The 27,580-nt window shown below is 41.0% G+C and overlaps 2 protein-coding genes across 5 annotated transcripts in view; one reads left to right on the plus strand and one right to left on the minus strand.

Annotated features, from left to right (window-relative positions):
* The window catches only part of pak5 (p21 protein (Cdc42/Rac)-activated kinase 5), an 83,011-nt gene extending 73,420 nt beyond the window's left edge, over positions 1–9,591 (plus strand). For both annotated transcript variants that reach the window (XM_078275163.1, XM_078275164.1), the window contains 7 exons: positions 198–339; positions 438–592; positions 1,716–1,849; positions 5,628–5,754; positions 6,310–6,435; positions 6,581–6,715; positions 7,718–9,591. In XM_078275163.1, coding sequence (XP_078131289.1) covers positions 198–339; positions 438–592; positions 1,716–1,849; positions 5,628–5,754; positions 6,310–6,435; positions 6,581–6,715; positions 7,718–7,873 — 975 coding nt within the window. In that variant the 3' untranslated portion in view covers positions 7,874–9,591. The remainder of the gene's footprint in view (positions 1–197; positions 340–437; positions 593–1,715; positions 1,850–5,627; positions 5,755–6,309; positions 6,436–6,580; positions 6,716–7,717) is intronic.
* A 13,834-nt stretch (positions 9,592–23,425) lies between these two features.
* The window catches only part of plcb4b (phospholipase C, beta 4b), an 88,932-nt gene continuing 84,777 nt past the window's right edge, over positions 23,426–27,580 (minus strand). For all 3 annotated transcript variants that reach the window (XM_078274249.1, XM_078274248.1, XM_078274250.1), the window contains 2 exons: positions 27,051–27,087; positions 23,426–26,306 (listed from right to left, as the gene is read on the minus strand). In XM_078274249.1, the coding sequence (XP_078130375.1) occupies positions 26,230–26,306; positions 27,051–27,087 (114 nt within the window). In that variant the 3' untranslated portion in view covers positions 23,426–26,229. The remainder of the gene's footprint in view (positions 26,307–27,050; positions 27,088–27,580) is intronic.

The following is a 27,580-nucleotide window of genomic DNA, read 5'->3' on the forward strand; positions in this document are numbered from 1 at the left end:
CCTGATAAAACCTGATAAAACGTTAGAAACTAGACCAAGATCAGTCAAAATAAATTCCATCGTCCGCTCAAAAGTCCCTTTAAAAAAACAGGGGACATTTTCCCAACTATAATTCATGTAGGAAAATATCAATACTATTTTATAGCCTCTTTCTTTTTCTCCGTCACTCTGTACGTCTGTGTGTGTTTTAAACACAGGGGGCCTACTCACAGCCTTCATCACCCTACATCCCCCCGGGGGCCTACCCGCCTCCTTCCTGGGGCTCCAGCTCTGACACTCAACCTTCCAGAGTCTCTCATGAGCAATTCAGAGCTGCACTTCAATTGGTGGTCAACCCAGGTGAGAAATGGACAATACAAAGGGACACTGAAATGCCTTACATAAAGATTTGTGGGTTTTTTGCATCAAAATTGAGCTATGTTTGTGTTTGCCTACAGGCGACCCTCGGGAATACCTGGACAGCTTTATCAAAATCGGCGAGGGCTCCACAGGCATCGTGTGCATCGCCAGCGAGAAACACAGCGGCAAGCAGGTGGCTGTGAAGAAAATGGACCTCAGGAAACAGCAGAGGAGAGAGCTGCTCTTTAATGAGGTGTGAAAGTCTGACAGAGATGGGGCGTAACTGCAGTACACGTATCTCAAGCATGCTCACACCTAAAGCAGCACATTTTAACACTGACTATCATCCCGGGGTGTTATTAGTTTATACAACAACACAGTTACTGCAGGTCTGGTTTTGTATGTTTTGCATGTGAGAATTAGTATTTATTTATTTATTTATTTAGAGGCTTGATGTTGGATGTTATACTGCTACTGTAGGTCAGTTTGCCCGACACAAATAAAGAGCATGACACCCACCATCCACATGTGAGATCAGAGCTAACGTTTTGCTGATAGCTGATAGCTCAAACAAGCAGCAGCAGAGACAAAACTGCTTTAAATAGCATCATTAAACATGACTCATTTTGTGCCGAATACTGTAGATAAATATAAATCCCACCATCCCACAGCAAAACAGTATCTTGCTCTATTTCCATATATCCATGGCAATCAAAACGGTAACACATTTTACATCTGTAATTGCATTAATTTGCTTCAAGGAATTTATTCATAGCTCTGTATCATTTGCACTTGAAATAAATGATATTTGCAGACAAAGGTAATAATTACTTGTTTAGCAGAAACAAATGTGTTTTATTTTATCAAGCAGTAAAGCAGTATTGCACTGATTCTATTCTGTGTGTTTGTGAGAGAGAGAGAGAGAGAGAGAGAGAGAGAGAGAGAGAATGCATGTATGTATGCTAGCACATGTGTACAGTGAACGCAGATGTGAAGCAGTGGGTGTTCAGTTGGAAACTAATTTGCTTTGTGTAATCCCATTAATTTCTGAAAGTAATCCTTTTATAGTTAAGCCTTCAGAACATGTTCACATTAGACAAAGGGAACTTCAATTAATAGATAATTGAAATTACATGACTAGTATGTTTTAACGGAATATATATATATATACATATATATATATATATAGTAGTATGTTGTAGTATGTAGTATGTTTTAACAGAATATATACTGTATATGCCGAGGTTTGTGATAGCTCTGTATCATGAACCATTCCAATAAAAACATATCATGTCTAAAGAAATGTAATAAGTAAATATATAATCAAAGTAATTTCCGTCTGTCTGTCTGTCTGTCTCTCTGTGTCTGTGTTTTAGGTGGTGATCATGAGGGACTACCATCACGAGAACGTAGTTGACATGTACAACAGCTACCTGGTGGGAGACGAGCTGTGGGTTGTCATGGAGTTTCTCGAGGGCGGGGCACTCACTGACATTGTGACTCACACCAGGTAACCTCTCTTGAATATAGAAATACAATAGTGAAAAACAGAGTAACAATACAGAAGTGAAAGAGTTATAAGACAAGGACCAGACCTGCAAGCAGGTATACCGGGTTCCTAGCACCCTGAAACAATTCAGAACCAATCAAAATATCTTCTCAATAAGGATAATGATTTAGTTTACTTCATCTTCTCTAGTAGAAACAAACCTACTCTAAAAGACTATAGTACTATACTGAATCTGAGGATGACATGGTGCATTGGCACATATTGTAAGATCCTAAAAACGCTTGTCAATCAGTGGATGGATGCCAGAGTAAGAAAAATATGAAAAATATGCGTATTTGCTTTGTTCCTGAGATGTACCGTAGATGGGAAGATCAAAACCACTCTCATTTAATTTTTTTATTTGAAATTTCTGAATGACCAAATTCATGTGATGTTCTGGTGATATTGGTGACATCAAATTGGTTTAACTGGTAACTAGCAAGCAAAGCTGTGTTGTTAAAAAAGGTCCAAAGGTCATTTAATTTGCTCCACACATCAGAAACTTGACAAAGATGAATGATTTCACAAGACAACCATGAGAAACAAGCAGATGGGTTGTAAAAGTAGTGCGTTTGATAGTTTTAGGATTATTGTTCTCCAACTTTTCCTAATTGCTTCTCTGTTGTTGTCGTGTTTCTGAGCTGCCACCTCATTGTTTTAAGCTTACTTTGTGCTTGGTGTTTAATTACAGTCATTTGCGTGGAGTGTCTGCATTAGTGTTGCGGTGTCGGATGCTAATAACACGCTTTGGTGAGGCTGAGCACCGCTGCTACCGGGAAGTATTTTCTTCTCCCACACAGATGTTTGCCCGTTTGTGTGTTCAGTGTGTGTAAGAGAGTTTAAGTAAACAGAAGTGCTTTTAAAAGTACTAATGGAAATCTCAGTAAAGACGATAATATTTGGCACACTTGTTCTCTCTTTAATTCTCCCCTTTTCCCTGTTTCAGTTTGTTGAATTCTAAGTAGAAGTAAATGTGTACGTTTTTTGTGTATTATTTTAATATTCTAATTGATATTCTTGCAAATATAACCAGTCTGAACAAAGACACAAAGAAAGAGGAAAAATTAGTAAGTTAGTAAGGAAGTTACTTGATTTAATTATCATTGTATATATCCAAGATGATAATATATAATGAATAGGTCTTGGTAATTACAGCTGTATTTGTCCAGGTGAATGCTTTGTGCTATTTCTGTTAAGCCTTTTGTTGTAGAAACAACTGCTGCCTGCCTTGCGACATGCAAGCCTCATCAGCTCGCTGGGTTGTTGGCAGCAAACTCACACACGAGACACATGAACACACACACACACACACACACACACACACACACACACACACACACACACACACACACACACACACACACACACGCACACACACACATCTACCACACATACACAAGTGAGTCAGCAGTGGCAGAATGGGCTTCTTCCAGAACTACTAAATTATACTTTAGAGTTTGTTGATAAGCTGTACTTCACAATATTTTTTCCAATATAAGTGCAAAAGCATATATGTGTGTGTGTGTGTGTGGACGGATGGATGCCTGTACGTTTGTGTGTGCATAGGTGCGTGGGTAATTCACCTCTCCTTGACAACCTTGTCAGGCTCATTAAAACTGTTTTTCACTGAAACAATTTTCTATTTCAGTGATGTGTTTTTTGTTTGTGTTCATTTTGTGTGTGTTTGTGTGACGGGTGGAGGGAGTGGGGTAAGAGAGGGGGGACAGTAAGAGGTAAATTATTTTTGCGTACACATATCCATTCCATTGTGAGTTAGCCAGTTGTTTTTCCATTAGTAGAAGGCTCATTTATCTCTTGTGATTGTAAATGCATACATGTGTGACAAAAAATCTGCTACAATCTGCTGTGTGTGTGTGTGTGTGTGTGTGTGTGTGTGTATGTGTGGCGGGGGCCTGGGGGTCTCATAATGCAAGTTTATAAGTGACTTTCTGAAGTGACTACTTTAACAGTGGGATCTTTTAGACTGAGCAATGAGATGAAGAGAGAGGCGTGTGTGTGTGTATTCTATATGCATGAACATGTACTACAAATATGTATGTTTCCTTGGTCTATGCTTGCAAATGAGCGTGTCTCTATTTCTGTACATGTATGTGATGGCAGTTTAGAGCACACACACTCATAAACACATGGCATGGCCTGGCCAGCTGGGTCTAGATGTTAATGTTCAGTGGAGCTGTGAGTTTCTGTGTGAGCTCAGTCAGACGCACTGCATCGCCCTGTCTCTCCATATGGGACCCTCCTGCCTGCTCTGCACATCACAGCTCTAGCCGCTGCAGGCTACAGAGGGGTATTTTCAAACCGGATGTCTGCTCCATCTTAGTTGTGTTGAATTGTAATTTCTTTAAAGCATGACAGCAAAGTCTGAAACGGTAGTAATGTCTACCACCCAAAAAATGTGTTATTACTTAAAATATTAAAATATATCTTCTTTAGCTATTGGCTATATGGTCTTTTTGCTGTAGTTTCTTTAGAAATTGGTGTACAAATTGATTTAATACAATTGATGTAAGACATTTGATTATTTTTTTACTTAAAAAAAAACTAAATATAGCCTTCCTTTCTTAAAAGCCACTTACCACTTCCCCTTCCCCCAATGTACCACAGAGAAAGAACAGAGTACAGACAAAAACATTAAAAACATTAAAAAAACTACAAAAAAACTCCACTGCACTTCCAAAGAACTCATACTATCCTGAATTACAATTCCCTGCCCCTTTTATAACTCCCCGTCTCACCCTATAGTTTTCCAACAGTCCCTAAATGCTTCTCAAATTTTCAGTTTGTAGGTTTTTAGAACACCTGAAAATCATTGAAAGTTATAAAGCATCCAATCTGATTTGTCCATTTAATTTCCTCTCCCAGATTGTTTTGTGTATTTCTGGGCAGATTCAGTGTTGCATATTGCACGTTGTGTTAACTAACGGCGGACTTCCACTAACTGCGGAACAGCTGCGGATCGGCTCCACTGAGTGTCAGCTCCGTGCTCCGCCGTCCTTCAATACCCACCAGGTCCGGATTTGTTGCGGAACGGCTGCGGCCCCGACTCACAGCTGAAGTCACTAGGACCTACGAGATCTTGCGAATTCATGTATGATTGCGTGATATAACAGGATGTAGTTTCTATAAACAGAACCACAAAACCAACAACAGTTTGTTTCCATTCCGACTTCAGGCCTGTCTCCGCCCATTATGACGTTTTCAAGGTGTAGTGCAGGGAAATATGATCCGCCGTGAGCACGGTGTATTTTATTTTGAAAATGAACCGGATGTTTTATTTTGCTTCTGTGCTCGACTTCCTGACCCGCACTATCTCCCCTGTGCTGAATTGCTGCGGAGCTCTCTGGCATCCGTCAAAAATAGAAGCTCTGCGTATCTGCTCCGGAGGGCTGCGGATCGCTGGAGCTGGGACGGAGTCGGAACGCAGCCGTTCCGCAGTCAGTGAAAATACACACATTGACTTTAATGGAAACCTATTGACTCCGCCGACGTTCCGGAGTGGATCTGCAGCCGTTCCGCAGTTGGTGGAAATTGGGGGAAAATAACAGGACAAACATTTATACAAGGACTGCAGTTTTATAAATACATCTTTTTAAGAAAGTGTTTTGTTCTTATTACATTTCAACATATCAAATATGCTACTACATGCTCTTTTACTTTCATAGTCATTGCTGACACGTGTGTGTGTGTGTGTGTGTGTGTGTGTGTGTGTCTCTCACAGGATGAACGAGGAGCAGATTGCTACAGTGTGTTTGTCGGTGCTAAGGGCTCTGTCCTACCTGCACACACAGGGCGTCATCCACCGTGACATTAAGAGTGACTCCATTCTCCTGACCAGCGATGGCAGGGTAAGTGCATATTATGAGTGTGTGTGTTTCTATATGTCTTCAGATTTTTCATTCACATTCCTCCCTTTGGGATGTTATTTAACCCAGAGATCCCCATTTAAACAGGAATCTTACTAATACCCCAGATATTAATAACCAATGCTACTACCCTTGTTCCTGTCATTGGTGATTTCAGTATAACTAACACACACACACACACACACACACACACACACACACACACACACACACACACACACACACACACTGACCTTCTCCATGGGTGCCACTTGTCAAGAGCCAGTGCCAGAAACTCATCATCAATTACCACTCGTGCCCCAGTAATTAAATCCTGCCTAATGCCTCCTAACGAGCTGATAAGACATGATTAATTGGAGGCTAATTAAACACTAATACGGGAGATTAGTGTCTTCTATGAAAGCTCTTCATCACAATGGGTCAGTGCACTTCTTGACATCAAACACAGAGGTTCTGAACTAATACAATCTCAACTGTATGTCCACACACCTACACGATAGAGAGTGGAACCTGAAGGCAGCATGTGTGTGTTTGCAGATCAAGCTGTCAGACTTTGGCTTTTGTGCCCAAGTTTCCAAAGAGGTGCCCAAGAGGAAGTCCCTCGTGGGCACACCCTACTGGATGGCACCAGAGGTCATCTCTAGACTACCTTATGGGACTGAGGTGAGGACGACACACAAACACACACACATGGATTAACATTGAGCCAAAGAGACTTCCCAGTTTAATGTATGATTGTAAATTATTATGTTTTACTGTGCCGACTTCCGTTCCAGTGCACAGAATGAATGTTTTTGTGTCTATCCAGGTGGATATCTGGTCTTTAGGCATCATGGTGATCGAGATGGTGGACGGAGAGCCCCCTTACTTCAACGAACCCCCTCTGCAGGCCATGAGGAGGATACGAGACAACCTGCCCCCTCGGCTAAAAGAGTCGCACAAGGTAAGAAAGACTTCAATGCAGGTTTTTTTTGGACAGTAAGCATAGAGGAAGGAGATTATGAAGTCGAAGATGCATGACTTAATGAATAGATCATTCCAAAAATTAAAACTTGTTGTGTCATGACCATGTTTTGAGATGTTAAAGTCTGTCGCTACATAAAAAATAAAATATCTATAATTTTTTTAAGAAATCTTTGCCCATATCTATGATTGATTTTTAAGTGTGAATGCATTAAAATACAAAATAATACATGCAGGCAGTCTGTATGATTGATGATGAACATAAACATGTGTACAGACACTAACTAATTTCTGCTATATGAAACACTGAGCTAACCACATCTGAAGGAAGTATTTAGTGATTTGTGACCTGACCTACTGTAGAAGGTCAGGCCACAAACAGAACTCAAATCTCAGTGATTGTTTCTTTCAGAAGCACTACTAGTTTTCTTGTGCATTAAGGGTTTTTATGTACAACCCTTTGCCTCTTTACCAGTGAACAAGAACTTACATCATTACACTTACACAGTGTCATTAAATCTTTGTCACTCTGATTAGTACGCTGGCTGGCAGGGTATCTTTAAACCAGACAAAGAGTTTACAGCCACGCTAGCAGCTCTGAGAGGCTGTACTTAGGCACAGCTTTGAGCTAAATGCTAATGTCAGCATGCTATCATGCTGATGATTAGCAGGTACAATCATTCCCTTATTTGTTTGGCATGTTACCATGTATACATTTGGTAATTAGCACAAAACACAAAGTAAAGCTGAGGCTGATAATGTTGCTAGCATGGCACAAAATGTGCGTGCCATATTCTTAATTCTATGTTGTTTAGTTGGCAACGTTTCACTCAGATCCAGCTAATGTAACACTTAAACACAAGTTCCTTATCTAATTTCTTTCTTTGCATATATGTGTGTGTTAGTAGGAATCGTCCCTCTACAATCAATAATCATAGATCAAATAACGTACTGGAATCAAAGCATTTCTTTACGTTTTCAGGTGTCCTCGGTGCTGCGGTCCTTCCTAGACCTGATGCTGGTGAGGGAGCCCTCGCAGAGAGCCACGGCCCAGGAACTCCTCCAGCATCCCTTCCTCAAGATGTCTGGACCCCCTTCCTGCATCGTGCCCCTCATGAGACACTATCGCCACCGCTGACCTGTTGGGCCAAAACCTGCCCTCCTCTAGACTAAAAACACACACATAAACACCCTACCGCTTGGTGGCGCGCCACTAACACTCACACCTGTAACCGTGAAGTAGATTAGCTAGAGGAATATCTAAGAAATTACATAAAAAAAAAAAACACATGACAGAGAAAAGAAGAAAAAAATTGTCTACCAATTTAAAACTATGAACTGAAGTAGAAGAGTGCACTGTGCCAGAGGAACTCACTAGACGTCCTGTCGAAACGTGTGGGCTGGCTCGCCCTGCTGCTGTCTTCTCTCTTCCTAGACTGCGAGTCCTCAGCTCCATGTAGAGTTGTAGTAGCCATCAGCGAGTGCTTCGGAGGGGTGTGGCGAGCTGCTGACGTGGTGGAGGGACCTTGGGGTCCGGCGCTCTGCTCCAGACCAGAGCAGCAGAGGGCAGAACAATCAGCTGCGCGCACAGAGGGGTCTTTGACTAATGACTGTTGTACGGCTGCTGTGTCGTCAGTCCATCTGAAGGACAGGCTGCTGCTGCTCAGCTGCTCAAACAGAGACGAGCTCTCTTGTTTTTCTCTTCTCACACACTAACAGTGAAAATGTATTTTAGAGAAACTTGTAAGTTTTTCTGTACAGTTTTGATAATTTGCAGTATTTTATCGTGTGGTAACCATTGTGATATGAGCAGTATTAAATAGAGTTTCTGCAGAGATCTTTCCTACTGTTTATAATCCAGTTTTTGCTTAAAGATATAAGAGATATCCCAAATAAACCCACCTAAACCTAACTGTTACTAAAAATTCTAAATATATTTATTATCTTACATTTGTAGACAGAACTTCCATTAAATGTTGGGAAAAAAGGGTAATGTCAGAATTTTGTATGACATTTTAAAGTATTTATTTATTTATTGGAATTGAAGGTTTATTTTTTTGGTAGTGTGGCCTTTTTTTGGTTTATTTTGTTGTTGTTTTTGGAGGGTTTTGATTTACATTTTTAAAAGCGCATCACAGACAGTGCTATCTGTTGTTATATCATTCAAGCAATACCCCAAACCTATTTATGAAATCATGAAGCCCTGTATTTATGATACTGTAATTACACCATGCATTTAAATGTAGCACAGATGGAGTGGATTTGACGAAAAAAGATTTACTCTACGCAGACCTGTTTTTTTCTTTTATATAGGAGTCTCATCATGTTTCTCTAAATGCTAAGAGGCGTCCATCCAAAACGCCTGCACAGATTTTAGGATGCTGATAAAAGGTCTCGTTTTCTACTCACATCCTCACTGTCATCATCTCACTCCTTATCCCACCTCAGTTAGACACACTACTCGCTATCACCGAAACTGTGCTGCCATTCTCATCTCTAGTCGGACCGGGAGAACAGTGTAATCCTCCTCCCAGCATCGTTTTTACCCATCGTTCACTGTGATATGTAAATATGTGGATGTGAGCGTGTGTTTGTTTGTGAGTCTGTGTGTGTGTGTGTGTGTGTGTGTGTGTGTGTGTGTGTGTGTGTGTGTCAAAGAGCAAAAGCAGTAGAGCGTGTTTATCTCTGTACAACATCTGAAAGTGTGTGTGTGTGTGTGTGAGTGCTGCTGGCTAATCCTTGACAATGTGTCAAGACTTGAATGAGTAAGAACACTTATCTGTGGTGTTGGCTTGTACAGTGATATTGCATGTTTGTTATCAGTGAAGCTGGTTTCAATTAAAAAAAACGCCCATAAAAACATTGAGATGTGTTGCATGGATTTTTCCTTCATCGCCCTCTATAGTCTCCTCTTCTTCTTCTCTCTCTCTCTCTCTCTCTCTCTCTCTCTCTCTCTCTCTCTCTGTGTCTCATATCAAGCAGATTTTTTTTTTTCAAACAGCACACTGTCGGATATTCAAGGGAGTTCTTTTCAGTCATCAACAGTTTATTTTCTCTTTGTTGTTTGGGACTACCATATTCTCTAAATTCAACAGTTCTCATTTCCAACTATTTCACCCTAACCTCACCTCCGAATAGAGAGGCAGAAAGACAACACACATGGATTGGCGTTGCCATAATATATGAGGTTATTTCTCTTTCTTTTCCTCTAAGCCATTCCCTCTGAAACACTATAATGGGATATTGATTTAGCTCTGACAGAGAATGGAGCTTCTTTCTCAGAGAAAGATACCTCTGCCTTCAGCCCAGTAAATAAAAGCACAAGTACTGGGGTCCAGTGGGACTGCAGGGCATCAGTGATGATCAAACTCAAGACTGTAGAGTCACTGAGTTACTATTAAGGTAAATTCTCAAAAGGACACACTCATCTGCTTCAAACACAGCATCACATTAAACAAACAGGGGACTCAAGATTGTAAATTTGTACCTAAATTAGTGTGTTGGTGGTCTTATACAAGTTTCAAATGGCATCAATTACTATTAATCGCTCTCATGTCGTTTTTACGAGAATTTTCATCATTTTCACTGCAGACCTTTTGACACCTCACTAAAGGAAAAACACATGTAATTAATATCAATAATTCATAGCTTAATTCAGGGCCATACCATTGAGGACAATGAAGTCTTTGATTTTAACAATCTGAGGAGGTGTTTGTGAGAGTCAGTATATTTAAATGTAACCACTTTTAGGCAAAACAAATAAATAAATTAAATTAAAATTAAATTAAGAGGTTCTTACTCAAAATTATTATATTATTTCTAGCAGTGTGGACAGTTTGAGAATTTTGACCATTCTGTAAAAAAAATAATTGATTTAATTGATTAGAAACAGTTAAATGAATGGCATGTAAAATAATAATAACAACTAAAAGCATTAGGTTTATGTATCCGGTCAAGGGGACCAGATTGCATGCTGGCTCACCGGCGTTGCTTACCGGTACACTTGTAACAGATCCATCGTTAATGATATTCGTTACACCTGTGTGTTTCCTGCTACGTCAAGTCTAATTTTTAAATGATTTCTTTACCCTTTGATATGCAATTGTGCGGTTTTTAGAAGAACTTGTTTCCAAATGAGGAAGAAAAAGGGTTTGTGTCCAATCGGTATTATCGGCGAACACCCGGAAACAAAACAAACTGGACAAGCAGCGGCTCCATTGTTGGAAGTCAATGAAGCTCGGCAACAGGTGAGTTTTCTAAATGAATTGTGAGCTGACAGTGGCACTGTATTTCTTTATTTATTTGATTGGCTTTTTGGTGGACATACTTTGGTAGTTTGAACCGCTTGTTGGCATCTGTTAATAAGGCCTCCCTGTCTGTGCTGTTGCCATATATCACGGCATGACAATGAGCTGTTTCGTTTCAAACGTTTGGTTAAATTGAGTGGTTCCGGTTGTTAAAAGTCCATCTCTGGCTGAAACATACTGGCTGTAAGATAACGCTGTTGTCTGATACTCTTTGTGCACCATTGTTCATGTATTGTTCATATATTGTCATAGCAACCTCAGCCAGGAGTGTCTTGTGTTCAGGTCAGCTGCATTTCTAATTTCTCTGGTCTTCCTGATTTTACATAAATGAAGCTATGCCTCTAATGCTTCACAAAGATAATTGAAATAAGTATGTATGTCCCTGTAGTTTTGGTATCATATTAGTTTCATTACTGTCTTTTGCAAGGCACAGCTTTCTGACATTACTGTAAAAGTCAAATCATACCATCCAAAATAGGTGAAACTGGGGAGGGAGGGTTGTAATGTATTTTTGTTGCAGAAGCTACCTATATCACTCTATATGAATTCACATTGCAATATAAATTCCATAATGGTGAGTTGTGGTTATTTAGATGAGTTAGTTGTCATTATACACAGTCCTGAAACTATAATGAGTTCACAACACACATGTACATGATACAGTGTTGAACACACAACTGCAGCTCATTCATGACCATTGCTAACATTGTGGTTGGTACAGATGTAGCAGGGTTAATCTGGGCTTGGTCTGATTTTAACATGGCAATTATAGTCAAATAGGAAAAAGTCAGGCCTTGAGTTGACCTTTGGACTTTCCGTCAATCACTTTCTGACCTCACTCCTTTCAGTTTGAATGTATTTTCCCTACATGTTAGTAGTGTGAGAGAGTGTTAGAACATAGTTTGATTAACCAGAATGACCAGCCATTCAGGAGACAGAAGCCCTCAAAGTTGACCCATATTGGACGACCATCTGTACTGTAAAGACAAAGACACATTTTTGCTGACATGGGCTTCCTTTTTATGTAATTTCATTTTTAATGTTTAGTTTTTCAGTTATGTGATAATAAACAAATGGGAAAAAAATGAATGCAATATTTGAGGTGAAATAGAAAATCATAGGTAACATTAGACTGACCTAGTACATACCATATACTCTGCTGTTGCTCAACTGATAGCAGGTACAACATGAAAACTTTAAGAGATGTAAAGAAGTGTCTACCCTATAACATATAAACACAATTTAATCAGGAGAGACTTCATTTAAGAGTGAAATAAGTTTAATGAACATGCTTCAGGCTTCTGATGGAGGAACCCTGGGTGCTGGGAATGATGAGAACTGGAGGAGGGTCGCATCAATTTTGCCTGAAATGACAACTGACAGCAGTAGAGAGTAGAACAGATATAAAGTTTGAATGCAACAACGCGATAGCTCATAGAGATTGTGCAAGTCTGGTTGGTTTAACTGAAAGAGTAAACGGCCACATTCAGCTGATTCGGTTGGGAGAGAGAAATGTGAAGCATAGAAGTCTTCCTGAAAGATTTTACGCTGAGCTTAATTTGTGGATAACCTTGTTTGTTAGGTTTCCGATGGTCAGAAAAACATACTGATATGTTTATTTTTAAAGAAGATATCTGTGTCTGTTTTCTGTGTGTAAGAGGGGCGGTCGTCCAGTATGGGTCACCATCGAGGGACCCTGTCTCCTGAATGGTTGGTTGGCCATTCTGGTTAATCAAACTATGTTCTAGCACTCTCTCCTAAAGGTTTACATGTAGGAAAAAAAAATGTTCAAATCAAAAGCGGTGAAGTCAGAAAGTGACTCATTTCTGACAGAATGCCCCCTTTCATAACGAATAGGCCATTTTTTCCAAGATCATTTCCAACCATCTGTCTGACTGAAAAACTGGATTAAGGGCTTTGACTTTGATGACTTGTGACTGAGGATGATGTATGATGGCCACGCAGCTAAAACAAATAGGTGTAGCTGACACAAATGCTCTATTTATTTTCAAATGGACTTCATATTGCGTTTCCTTCGAAGGCCCAGCGTCGGACAACAAAATCAATACCTCATCCCGGCAGCGTGTCCACTGACACGGGTATCCGTCACATTTTCCAAGTTGAGCTATTTCATTTGAACACTGTATGAACACTAGTCTTAGATTTGTTTTAACAATTTATAGAAAGAATTTTTCAATTTATAAGATTGAAGATTGAGTGTACTGTAGTAATATGATAGATAATAGAAATAACTTGACAGGTGTGTAGAGATGATTCCAGCAATTTATTTCAATGAACAGAAGAATACTGCACAAGATTGCATCAGCAGAGGTTTATGCATAGACTTTGATTCTGAAAATATTATACACATTATTTTTTCTATTTAATAACCTATCTTTTCATAAACACTCTCATATGGCCTTCTGATAAATTCTTCAGTATTTAGTACAGAAGTTTTGTCAGATGTTTATGTATTTCTTTCTTTCTTTTTTTTGATATGTTGCATACATTGGTGTGGAGAAAACATTTGTCGAAGCAAAAACATTGCAACTCTGAATGCCACTAAACTGCACACACTACAAGACTTGTCCACTGTAAAACACTATGGCTGCATTCAAAAAATAAATAAAAGGGATTCTTGAACAAGAAATGTCAAGATTAGGAAATACAGAACCAACAATAGGTATTGAAATTATTTAGCAGCAGTTTTAGAGAGAGAGGCGAAGACGGCAAACAGTTGGCGAATGACAGCAGAAGCTCTGGCAATTTCTGAAATTTCTTTCAAAGAGAAGGAAAAAATAGGTGAACTGTAACCTCAAGTTGGTGATTTTCAAATGACTAACAACCACCAATCTAAACAAAAACAATCATTTTCATAAAAGCGTTTGTTTTTATTTTCATTAAAATTCTAATTAGTGTAATACCAACTATGGATTTATGGCATTGAGATTCAATTCAGCAGCCAGGTAAATTAGGTTTTGGTGGGTTTACCCTGCAACTACATCCATGCTAGGCCCCAAGCTGTCCAATTAACTTGTGTTTTAGCTGTTCAAAAGTTCCAGTGGGCCTTCAGTACAGGCTACACACATTTCTCTGTCAGGGATTCAGTCCATCGCATGGTACTTTCCTCTGTGGTGTTAGGCCTGGGACATCGAGGAGACAAGTCTTTTATCAGGTTAGCTTTGGGGAGAGCTGAGGGAGCTGCCGCCGTGCTGCTGGCTACATGTTTTTGTACATGGAGCGATCTCTGGGCAGCTGGGGCTGGTTCGCTGTCAGCTTCAGGTGGAAGTGGTAGACCGTGAGTGTGATGACGATTATGAGGGCCAAAATGAAACCCAGAATGAGGGGGAGGGTTTCCTCCAGGCGCTCCCGCTGGTCAGTGATGCACTTGTAGGCTGCAGAAAGGGGAATAACGAACATAGTGAGCATGCTGAGGTGACTGAACATGACTGAATTTATGTGTATTAGAGGTCGACCGATATGGGTTTTCTCTGGCTGATGCCGATCTTTAGAAATCAGGGTCAGCCGACGGCCGATAAATGCTGCCGATTTATTTTGGCCGATATGTGCTTGTTTTTAAACCTCTATTTGAAAGATACAATGTAACACTAATATACACAGAATTTCTCAACAAAAACATTTATTGAACACTTCACCAATCTACACTTAAAAATGTATAATGTAAAAACATACTGTATATTGTATAAAGTATTAAAAATATATTAAATAAACGAAACAGGTAAGAAGAAAATAAACTTTGTCAAATAAACTTTTCAATGAAAAAATAAAGTTTAGTGCACTTAGCAGCATTTATTAAACTTCTGAGAATACAAATCTGCAAGCTTCCCAGAAAGTGACGTTATTATTAATCTCAACACTATTTCCTCCTAACTCCTGTTGAATCACATACGACTAGGGCTCTCTAAAGTCAGTTCTTGTTCACCCGTTTGTTAGATCATTGTAGATCATAGATCAAGTGTTTCTGTGTTTTGGGGATCCTACTGTTACATGTCCTGTTGCACTCATTAGGATCTTATCTGAGCAGATTTCTGTCATTCAAACAACTCTTGGTTGTAATTTAAAACTCGTCCAGCCAATGTAATAAAATTAAGGGTTTTATTCGTGCTTGAGTCCATATATGCAGTTAATGGATACAGGCACGGAGAACTGAAGGCTCTGTTAGCAACGATTAGCAACGATTAGCTCCGTTAGCGGTTAGCTCCAGTTAGCTCCGTTATAGGAGTGGATGAGACTGCCACGGACAGGGGTAACAACCAGACTCTGATAAATGACATTCGGGGAGCTTCCACAGCGGTGTGGCCGCGGTGTTTCGTACGGTTTTATTAGTACAGTTAATCCCAAGGCAAGATCGCCAGCAATATGCTACTAACGGTAGTATCTGAGCCTGAAGTGACTGCGCGAGACACATGGCAAGACTTCACAAGGGGAGGGGCTGGAGGCAGCTGGTCTGGGTGCGCTGTAAAAAATGTCACCTATTCATGTTTTTAATACTAGGCTGCCTATTAATCGGCTTGATATACTGGGATATTGGCCGATGCCGATTATGTAGAAAAATGCCAGAAATCGGCCGATTAATCGGTCGACCTCTAATGTGTATCGTCTATTCGGCCTGCCTTGGAATCAGTGAAATCGGATTGTGATGATATGATCATAACATGTTATCTTGGAAACTGTATTGCCAAATCTCTACACATTTCTACTGTGCACGGTATATACTTATTATACATATTGCCATACTCTGTTCATACCTATGTAAAAGTTCCACACTCTAGCTTTAGATGAAAATACTAAGTAACTAACTGAATGAGTTGTTAAAACTTTTGTTGCATACGTAAAGAGTCACTGTACACCAGCCAAGGACTCCGTAACAGCCTTTAGATTGTAAGACTAAATTAATTGGCTATCTATATTCTCTTTTCAAATAGGGTGGCGCCCCGAGGTAAATGAAATGTTATGTAAAATTCTATTTGTTAGTTATTAATTATCGTTACATATTTTGGTATTATTTAATACATTAATGCTACAGTTTTTGTAACAGATTTATTTTAATATATTAAATATCACTCAGCCCTACAGTCTTGGTTATCATCAGTAGTTGTAGATTGTAGTTGAACCACTAACTCATCATGTGGCCCCTGACAGGTTTAGACAGGCATCATTATTGGCCGATAGAGGTATGTGTACCTTATGTGTTGTGTGCAGTGTGTGCATGCACATCTAGTATGTAGGTAGCATCTGTGTGTGTTTGCACAGCAGCAACTGAGGCTTTTATTCGCTAAATGACACACATTTCACACAGATGCTTCTTTTCTCTTTCAGTTCAATTAGTCACACACTGTTTTTTTCCTACTCTGTGCTTAGTTGAAGGCATGTTAGCGTCCACACATCTTTTCATACATGGTGTCTGTAAGGGGGGAGGAGGACATCTAAACCAAAACTGGCTTTATAATCTGTGTACGTGGTTTAAAGTTGAAGGTATTTCTCCCTGTGGATAGCAATAATGCACACCGGGAGAGGCAGTGAAGCACAGCCTAGTTTACAGCAGCTCAGGGCACATGAGTCTTCCAAGGTGATTGGATTCAGAGGACAGCCAGGTACATTGAGTATGTCTATAAAAGCTGCATTGAGGGCAAGGAAATGACTGTACTCATAAAATCCTAATGACCCCCACCCCTTCTCTCCTTCTCTTTGTGTCTCTTTTGTCCCTCTTGCATCCCTACCTCCCTTTATTTCTCTCTTTTTACCCTGTCTCCCTCTCTGCAGCCCTATGTACTCCTCATACTGCAGCAATAGAGAGAGAGAGATCCCCCCCCCCCCAGGATTTTGTATCATTATCACAGTGGCAGTGTGACGCAAAGGTTGCAGTGGCAGTCTTTCTCAAAAAGCTATTGATATTAAGATTGTTCTTACGTTCGCTGAATATGAAGTCAGAGGTGATGTCGAAGGGCTGGATCTGGGTGTCATACATGGAGATGGTGACACCCTTCTGGTGGTCGCTGGAGATGAGGGTGAAAGTCTGCTGTGCTGAACACACATAGGAGCGCCCGAGAGGGGTCACCAGGGCCAAGAGGTGGTGGGTGTTGGCTGTGTGCTTCCCAGCTAAGGAGAAAGGATGAGTCATAAATAAATATGAAGTAAGCTGTGTGTGTGTGTGCGCTTTACTATATTCGTGGGGTCCAAAAACCGGGGAATACAGTATACTTGTGGGGTCTGCACAGCCTTGTGGGGCCCAAAATGCTGGACCCCACAAGTTTAAAGGGCTGTTTGAGGGTTAAGACTTGGTTTTAGGATTAGGGATAGGATGAGGTTATGGTTAGGGTGAGGGTAAGGGTTAAGGTTAGGCATTTAGTTGTGATGGTTAAGGTTAGGGTAAGGGGCTAGGGAATGCATTATGTCAATAACGGGTCCCCACAAAGATGAGAGAGAGAGAGAGAGAGAGAGAGAGAGAGAGAGAGAGAGAGAGAGAGAGAGAGAGAGAGAGAGAGAGAGAGAGAGAGAGAGAGAGAGAGAGAGAGAGAGAGAGAGAGAGAGAGAGAATTGGGTGGATCCACTGTGACCAAACGCAATAGAAATAGCAAAATAAAAGAGAATAATCATCAAACAAAACAATTGTTTTAAAATATTTTAAGTTGACAATAAAATTATTAAAACTTGTACATTTTAATTTATGAAAGAAGTGTGGTGAGATTATTGGAAGAGGTCCGTGAAATTTGGATAAAGCCTACGGGGGCGAAAATCCTAAATCCATGCATGAATCAACCCTCTAATTCCATCTGAATGCAAATGTGACATGAATGAGAGCAAGCTACACGGCTCGGCGGGAGACTCACGGTTATACGCGTTAGTGAAATGCGATGTCTCCGAGGTGTCATAGACGAACTGGATCTTGCTGATCTTCCACACCTCAATGCCCTTGTCACGGAACTCCTGCAAAACGCACACACACACACTGCCGTCAAAATGGGCTTTCCCACTGCGAGGGCAGGTTAGCCTACACTCTTATAAACAATCCATCTTGGCAAGTCTTTTTAGGCTCCTGTCCACTGTTGAAATGAATATATTCTGACAATGAGTAAAGTAATTTCCTTTTGACTAAAATATTTCCCCTTAATGATTCCACTATACGATCGGTAATGGCATTTAATTCGAGGGAATCAGTCAAATTTGCTCAACAAAAACAAGATTCCAAGTGACAGTAAATTTGTGAAAACGTAGATTTAGGCGATGTATGGGGAAGTGTTGGCGTCTTGATATCACCAGGAGATGATTCAGACTTTTAAAATGGCATGTGAGGATACATTATGCATTGTTTCCCTTGACGCCGTCTCGCCCACCGTGTCGAAGTAGATGCGGAGGGTGTAGGCCTTGTTCTTCCAGGTGATTTGGATCTCTGACTCCGTGCTCCCACATTTACCCTCGATTTCTGCACCACGGGGCAGAGTGAACGCCGCTTGCTCTGTGATCAGCTGCAAAAAAAGATACAGCAAGCAATGTGAAAAAAACTTGACCGATAGGGACAGATTACGGATTGCTGGAAGGAGTTTTTTTTTTCAATCTTATAGTACAACCAAATATCCAGAAAGCAGGCAGAATTATTTGAATAAGTTGTTCTTACAAGCAGAAACAAAGAAAAGTCAATTTAATTAATGATAAAGAAGTTTCATGTAAAAATAAAAAAATCCTTTTCTTGATGATTGGCCTAACGACGTCAGCATTTTACGCACAACTACACGTTACTAAAGCGGTTTCCAAATACAACTGTAATGTTCTATAACATAACAGTTCTACGTAACATTTCCTTATAAGAGCAAAAACTGAATTTAAATAAATGGCCAAATATTTTGCATGTAAAACCAAATGTTTCTCGAGCTGCAACAACCTTTTACGCACAACGAATAAACATTTTTATGTCTTCAACACGAAGCAACATTTTATGCATCTTACATTCTTGAAACAACCATTGCGTTTTTTTTAAAAGAATCCACATGTATTAAAAATCCACGGGGGATTCCTTACGTCTATCCCATTGAGCGCGAGCACGTCATATGGCACGAGGAATCTCACGGCGAACTCCACCATCAAGCATGTCGTGCCGTTCTCCCGGACCGCGAAGATGGCTTTGTCTGGGTTGTCTGAGAGACCGGACAGGTTCTCCCCTTCCTGCTCCGCCAGCACCACGGACAGCGCCAGCACACCTGACAATAGAATACTGAAAAGTTGCAGGTGGGGGCACTTATGTCAACGGGGTAACAGATGGGACTCACGCACACGCAAAACATGCAGAATCAGCAGAAACAACGGCATAATGGGCGACTCTTAGTTTAGCTCACAGCTTTAGAACACTGACATATTACGTCTGTTTCCTCACGACAAAGTCAAAATCAGGTGAAAACACCGGAGACTGAAATCTGCAGTATCAGGGGAGCAACAGCACGCCACTGGCTGCAGTCTAAACAACGTCAGAAAGTGATGAGCTGCAACATGCAGCAACTACTTTTATATTCATTTGAGGAGGAAATAGCAGGTGAAATATGCCGGAACACACACTCTGTCATGTCTAAACACGCGCAGAAGGTGCACACGCATGCACACAAACGCGCACGCAGTGAGGAGTCACGACACACACACACACACACACACACACACACACACACACACACACACACACTCTGCTTCTCTCTGTCTCTTACCGAACATAACGAGCAGCAGAAGCCGGGCGCTCTCCGTGGTGCTGAAACCGAGCCGTCCCATTGCTATCAGCTTCCCCAGCGCAGAAAAAAAGGGGACTAAATGACTGGGCAACCTGTGCTAAACCCACGAAAGGAAAATAGATGAAGAAAGACAGCGAGGGGCGGGAGAGGAAGATGGGAAAAGAGAGAGAGGAGGGATGCCTCTACTCAGCGCCCAGTAGTCACGCTGAGATCATCGTGAATGCAGCAAAAAATGTCTCCAGGTTGGACGTGAGATCCGGTTTCCTCTGCAGAAGCAGCCGGCTCCGAGGAGTTCTGGCTGTCCAAACCGACCGCCCTCTCCAAGGTTGACGGGTTTTAACCCAGTGACAGCTGCAGGACTGAGCTCCCTCTACACATCATTAACAACAGGAATAAAGATCCTTCTTGAAAGGAAAAAGTCCGTCACCTGAGTTTGTCTCTTTTAAGGAAGGACTCGGCATGCAGTCTGTTATTCCCGCAATGCTGTAGTCTCCATCTCTGTGGCAGCAGCTGTAGGTTGGGCTGAAATGATGTATGTCTGGAGGGAAACGCCGATAACACCCCTCCCTCCCTCTCAAACTCCACTTCTGCAAGGTTGCAGTTGGTGAGAATGAGTGCTGAAAAATCACTTAATCTAACATGGAGATTTAAGATCTTCTTTTAAATGTATTATTCGATGAAGTGAGATGTTCTACAAATAAACCTGTATTGTTGGATATTGTGGAGAGCACTATTTTTTTTTGTCTTGCTTTACGAATCATACTAATTGCCCACAAACGAGCTGCTCGCTCACTCACTCAAGACATGTTCGTAATGAGATTTTATTAAAATCAGTAATTGAAGATGGCCGACTAATCTAACAGAAATCAACACTAACGTGGTGAAAGATACAGAAACATATATAAAAGATTGTAGCACAACACAAGTTAATGCTGTTTTGAATAATTGATCACCCCTTCAACTTCTGCATCCCCATCCACTCCAAAGGGAGTGATAAATGCTGCTGAACACAGGAGCAACTATATACACTGAAACTACAGTAGAAGTTACACATTGCGTTTACCTCTGTAGCTGCAGTATCCAACTGGCAGGTGCTGGCATTTACGCATGTAGTTTACGCAAGATACTTTTTAAATTACTGTTGATTTTTCAGTTATTCAGTCGTAGATAAAAAACCTTTTAGGTTCACTCCCTCTATCCTTCGGTTGATAGCCTCCGGATGTAAGAAACGTTTGCAGTGCGGATATATTGTCACCACGAGAACATTGGACATAGACGCTGTTGGATGCTCTATCACTTGCATGCAATGCATTAGAGCTTATAAGGTCACTGAGACATTTCGGAGGTGAATTTAGAAAAATAGCGCAATTGAGTGTAACAGATGATTTCTGAGGTCTAAAAGCAACGTCATAGTCTTAACATTAGTGGTGGATAAATTACGGACAAACACTTTTTACGCATGACGCCCTTTGGTTTTCATTTCAGAAAGCCAAACTCGCACTTCACAGAGCTGATGCTGTCGATGCTGGGTTTACTGCCCACCTGGGGATGTTTCATGCTCTGAGGAAAGGTTTCTGATCGCGGAATCCGCCCTGAAGTCAACATCGGATTCTTCTCCAACTCTTTCGCGTCCTTTTTAAACTCCGGGGAGGTAAAACGGCGTAAGAGTTTGTTGCTCAACACCGAGAAAGCCGTGGTTGAAGTAGCGGCAGTTGGTGCAGTTAAAAGAAGAGGTTCAGGCTTGCAGGGTGAGGCTTCGCGCCTCCTCATGGTTCTGGATTTACGCACGGGCACTAGTGTGCGGTCCGGGGGTGTGGGGCTGAGGATACTGGTTGGTAGACTACTTCTTTTCTGATAGTAACTTTCGTGAAATCTGCGCACACCGAAGTCTAATATTTTAGTTTTTTCTGTCCCTGGTTCCATCTCACTTTTGTAGGACAGAATGGGAGCCAGTAAGATGCCTAGGGCAGAGGGCGCGCTGGGTTTGGGTGTGTTTCTGCTGGGCCGGGGTGAAAAGAAAATCGAGCTCTGTTTAAGAGGGGGGAGGTGATCATCCCCGGGTTTAGGATGCTTAGAGTTGGGAGAATGTTCGGATGTCCGCGGTGGGGGTTTAGGGTTTAGGACTTCGGAGAAAACTAGCTCTTGTGGAGGCAAGGAGGAGCCGTCGTTATCCCTTTCAAACTCCTCTATCGAGTCCATCGATGGCAACCGACTCTGTTTTACCCAAAGTCTTGGTTGCCAAGTGCAATTTCGAACCAGTAGACACTCTGCATGATTACACGTTTGGAGGTCTTCAAGTTTATTCCCTAAATGTCCAACTCTCCTATCAAACTTTTCAATTACATCACCGCGTTCCAAACCAAGTCGCGGCTGCGCATTTCCCCGAGCGCCCCGCTCAGCCTCACGGGCCTTTTTGGAGTTGTTAGTTAGCGCAACGATGCACTCGGTGTGGCCGAGAAACTTTGCCACTTCAACAGCAGAGTTGCCAACTTTATTTTGCCTGTCTATCTGAAGACCCAGCCTCTTGAAAGCTCTCACCAAAAACTCAATGACAGGGGAGTGACCTGCTACTGCGGCGTACATTAGTGCAGTGTTCCCCCAGGCGTCCACAATCTCCGGGTCTGCGTTGTTTCGGACCAGGTTCTTCACAGCATCCAGATAGCCTTTCTCACAGGCGTAACTGAGCGCGGTGCGCCCGTTGCCGTCCTGACAGTTGACATTAGCCCCTCTCCGCAGCAGAAGCTCTACAAACTTACACCTAGTCTGACTATCGGGCAGCAAGACAGAAGAGATGAGCGGAGTCTGTGCGTCCTCTGTTTTGGAATCCACGATTTCCCCATCCAGCGCGTCCAGAACGAACCTGGCCAGGTGGACTTTATCCTTGGCCATCGCCTCCAGGAGGATCTTAGTGCCCGTTTGCCCATCGGATTTCCCCTGAGATTTGAGCATGATTCTGATAAACTTATCGGAGAAATTTTATCATTCGGAGCAGGTTTTTGGAAACCTCTCCCTAAAACGAGTGCTGACAAAACAAACCCATCATCTCTGTTATATAGTGAAGGGGAAGCTACGGAGTTGCCAGGCAACGCAAACGACCGCGCTTTGTTCGTCTTTCTAATGGAAATACTTTGCTTATAATGACAATTCAGAGCTTCAGCGCTGGAGCCGCCTGTGTTCAAGAGTGGATCTGGATTCATCCTGCACTTGTTGAATGTCATTAGACAGCAGTGGTCATTGTTTGGGAAATAAGTGCGCGGGCGGTGTGTGTAAGCGCGGGCTGCGCACTCCCGCTGTTAACAATAAATCTGGCGTCCTGACACAGTGTGACCCCACTTGAGCCCTTTTCAATATACAATGATCAGATATCAGAAGGGAACAGACTGCATGGATTAACAGTCTCTTGTTGGCATTAGAATGGCGTTTTAATGAGTCAAAGATACGATGAATTTTCATAGAAATATAATTGGTGGTGCTATTAAGATAGTCCTTTTTTTAAGCACTTTAGTTTCTTTAATGTTTTTGTAATGGTTCCCCCCCCCCCCAAATTAAATAAATGGACAATTCAAACAGGAGGATTATGTTCTGACAAAAAGTATTAAAACAATAAAGACCCACAATTGTACTTTGAAGAAACACAAATGAGCCACGTGGTTATGTCCCATTTTACACCTGGATTTATTGGTACACATACTATAAAACAGTATTAAAGGAGCTGGATAACAACAGTATTTTCATTGCTTTAAGTTCAACAATACAATATAAATACAAAAACACACACAGAATGGTTTGTTGACAAGCTACAGTTCAAATAGAAAACAAAGAGGTGATACAGTAGAAACTGAGGAAATCAAATCGGTAACTTGCTCTGCAAAAATAATCCGCTTTTTTTTTGACAAACTAGAGAGCCAAAGGTTACATGTAATCACACAACAGAAACATTCAACTAGTGCAAAAAAGCCTCTAACAAACATAATAATCTTAAACTACACATTATATCTAATATATATAATATATATATTCATTTATTTATATATAACTTCATATAAATAACCCCTTAATTTGGCATTTTATCATTCATAAAATAATTTTACCATCCTAACAGACACTGGGTGGCACATTTGAAAGCAATGGAATAAAATTTAAAAGCACTTTTTACTCATTTTATCTCTGCACTAGATATGTGGTGAGAGCTTTATACTGTACTGTGTCGTGTGGTGCAGTAAGGGCAGACTGGAAAACAGAGACAAAAAGAACAAACAAGAAAAACCCAGTGGTTGATAAATGTCTTTCCCCAACATCCAACAGACCCACTCTATCCCCTGAGCCCTTGTATGACAGAACACAAATGGTCAAAGTAAATTAAACTACATACATTCCAGTATATACAAGAACATCCCGTCTACCCTAGGTGTGTTACAGCAGAATAATACACAAATAAAATCCTCTAAAAAGGCCAAAATACCTCGAGGTGCTTTTATCCCCATGTTTTTGTGTGTTTTCACATCATCATTATGACTTTTGGTCGATCTATGTTAGTAGTATGTCATGCAATGTGAATGCCTGACATGATCATATGTGCGCAAATACTACCGTACCCACCGGATCATAATAGTACTTCACGTCACGTTTCATTCTCTGCAGTGGCTTTTTGTCCAGCAATGTCACCAGGGCTGCAGACAATAGTGCTTCCTCAAGCCAATCTGTACTCCCACAAAAAGTAAGAGGGAACCTGTTTGGGGCCCACAGGCGTACAGGCCTTGTCTGAAATCCTTGGTGTGGAAAGTGTGTGGCAGCCATTTCACAGACTTGTTACAAATCTGTTACAATTATTCAGTCTGATATCCCCTGACCAAAGGCGAGCAGGGAAACGATTAGGATTACAAGCTGAAGTTGCTAACGTGCAGTCAGGAAGCTATTAAGGGAGCACTTCACTTCAACATTGCCCTAATGAGTGGGATAGTGGCTAGACAAGGTGGCTTTGACTTCTGTCAATTAACACAATGTGTTACAGCAGAATTAATGTGCTGCCAAGAATGGATTCATTTTATTACACATTTATTTTATTTGTGCTACAGATTTGGCACAATTTCACAAAGTTTCAAGTGCAAAACTCCTTAAAGAAAACCCATTTAATCCATCTTAACCTTTAACTTACTGGTAGATGTCTCCTTTATTATATCATCTTTTCAATTCGGGGTTCTAACTACTTATGTCATTGCCTTGGTTTGTAGTGATCCAACAATTTTATCACAACGTTAATCTTAAAGGCTGAAAAAGCAACCACATGTTGGTTACTATTACTGTGTTTTTACAGATACTTATTTTGGTCACTGTCCGGATTGATTTTCCTTCTTTTGTAAACTTTGAGAGTATCCTGTGTTTGTTTATTTGCATAGTACTGTATACATGATTTTAAACCCCAAATTAGGATGGTAAAATGTTGAGTTTTGCAGGTGTAATTGTATGATGATTGAGCCCAATTGTAAAAAATGACTATCGTATGTTATTTTCAAGTAAAAGTTGAGCACAGCATTTACACAATCTCTTGGGTATTTCCTAGTAATTAAAACCAAAATCTGACTGGGAAATAGGCCATAATCAAAGTGAACATCCATCGTGATCCCTTTATAGTCTTCTGACTCAGCAAGATAATACGCCTTTTTATAGTTGGCTGTAACATTGTTGCACAACAAAAAAGTCAGTAATACATCTTTGTGAAGTCACACAACTTGTATTGTAGGTATAGGTGACATAGAGGGGTTTGCCACTCCTTCATACAGTGATTTCTTTTTAAATACATTCTTACTGAAATACAAAAAAAACTACCATAGTGCACTGCTACATTTTCCACATTGTTATGATGGCCTATCACAAACAAAGTGCTCACAGGACTGGTGTGTAGCGTACAGTGAATTTCACAAAGTTTAATAATTTGTGCTGAAATGACATTTCATCTTATACATAGTCTTCTCCCCTCTTCCACGCTGTTTCTGTAGCGGTTAATCGGGTACCGATTTTTAAAGAAAAAGTCAAAAAGGAACAGATTTGTGTGTGTGTGTGTGTGTGTCCGTGTGTGTCCGTGTGTGTCCGTGTGTGTCCACCAATAGGTAGGATGCAGAGAACGTTGAAGAAAAGGGGATACTTCTGATTCTTTGCCTCCACATTTCCTCTCTCGATAAGTGGTTAAACACCCCGTCAAACAGTGATAAGCACCAATGGCTCAGTGGTGTAAAGTTAGTGGGTGGGGTAAGGGTGCAGAAACTGAGTGGTGGGGGAGGGCTACTCTGTGTGTGAACATGACGGAAAACTACAGAGACAGTGCTGTAGGCAGAATGTCTCCGTTGTAGAGGGCTATCCGGGGAGGTGTGTGTGTTTACGTGTGTCTCTTTACGTGTGTGTGTTTTGCGTGTGTTTTTACGTGTGCGTGTTTACGTGTGTGTGTGTGTGTGTGTGTCTCAGTTGCTCACACCACCGTGGCAGGTCTGCGGTCCATCTCCTCCTCCAACTTCACCATCTGCTGCATGTCCTTGGCCTTCGAGGAGACAGAAAACACAGTTAGACAGACACACACACATACAGAAACTAAAGCTCACACAAATACACACGTGTAACATTTGCAGAAGATCCACATTTCATCTTTTGGTACCAATTTTGACAGGTGCAAGTCTGATCTTCCGTTATAAGTTCTGAATGTTATATTGCTCATCATTTTTTCAGTAAGAGCCAATAATCCCCTCTCGGTGCATTCCTTGCATACTTTTGCAGATAATATAAACCACATGCTTAGTAGGAGTAACGTATAATGGTTCCCACAAAATGTCTGCAGTGGGATGCTGACACATACTATGAAAGCAAATAATTATGAGCTGAAGTGAAAGCACAGTGGGGCTGGTTGGGAGCTGGCTGTTTTTGCTTAGTAATAGCTTGTGAGTCATGGTGATAAATGACTCAAGCTGCTCGTTGGCACTGCTGATACCACGAGAGCTGCAGACTACAAATGTGGGAAAGGCATTTCACAATACAAAGAAAAATGAATCGCATCTTTCAATCTCTTAATGGCAGACCTATCGTGTACCATTTCCTGGCTTTAGTCAGTGGTGCTCATTATAGTAGTCAGTTAAATAGCAAGAAAATACAGGCTCAGCAGAAAAACTGAGGCCATGATAAAATGAGTAACATAACAAGTAGAAGAGAGATGGAAGGAAACATGATCACTTAGAGATGCACTGACAGAAGGATGGTATCAGAGGTAGTTACGTGAGATGGAGATGCCTACCTTGAACCTTTTTGTTTGCATGGTGTGATTTCAAAAGCTGTGCCGGAAGAAGCAAATCATTTTAAAAACAAATGAATATGTGCATACATGTAAGACATGAACAGGTAATGGAGTGTGGCAGGTGGCAAAATAAAATGGACAAATGGAGATACAAGACCTTCTGCAGAGTGAGTTTCTACTATTTGTAGTGTACACATGTAGGGCAGAGAGACAGTCCAGTCAGTTGGTGAAATAAACACTTCAATACAAAGCTGTGTTACCGTATGAAGAAGCATTGTGCATTGAGACTTTGATTCTTTAATATAGACTGTGTTTTATTCTTTGGACCAACAAGGTTTTTCTGTAGAGTCTCTTGAGGCAATTCTGATGCCAGTTATGTGGAACATTTTCTGCAATACTAATTACAGTTTACAACACAGATGGCAGAAACTGCACTAGGCCCCTAGTTTCGAGCTTCATTTACACTTAAAAGGCCAGTGGAGCACAAAGGACCATAAACAGAGATGTTCTGGTTTATGCAGGAAGTGGGT

The sequence above is a fragment of the Sander vitreus genome, chromosome 18 (assembly GCF_031162955.1).
Source record: "Sander vitreus isolate 19-12246 chromosome 18, sanVit1, whole genome shotgun sequence".
In the NCBI taxonomy this organism is placed as follows: domain Eukaryota; kingdom Metazoa; phylum Chordata; class Actinopteri; order Perciformes; family Percidae; genus Sander; species Sander vitreus.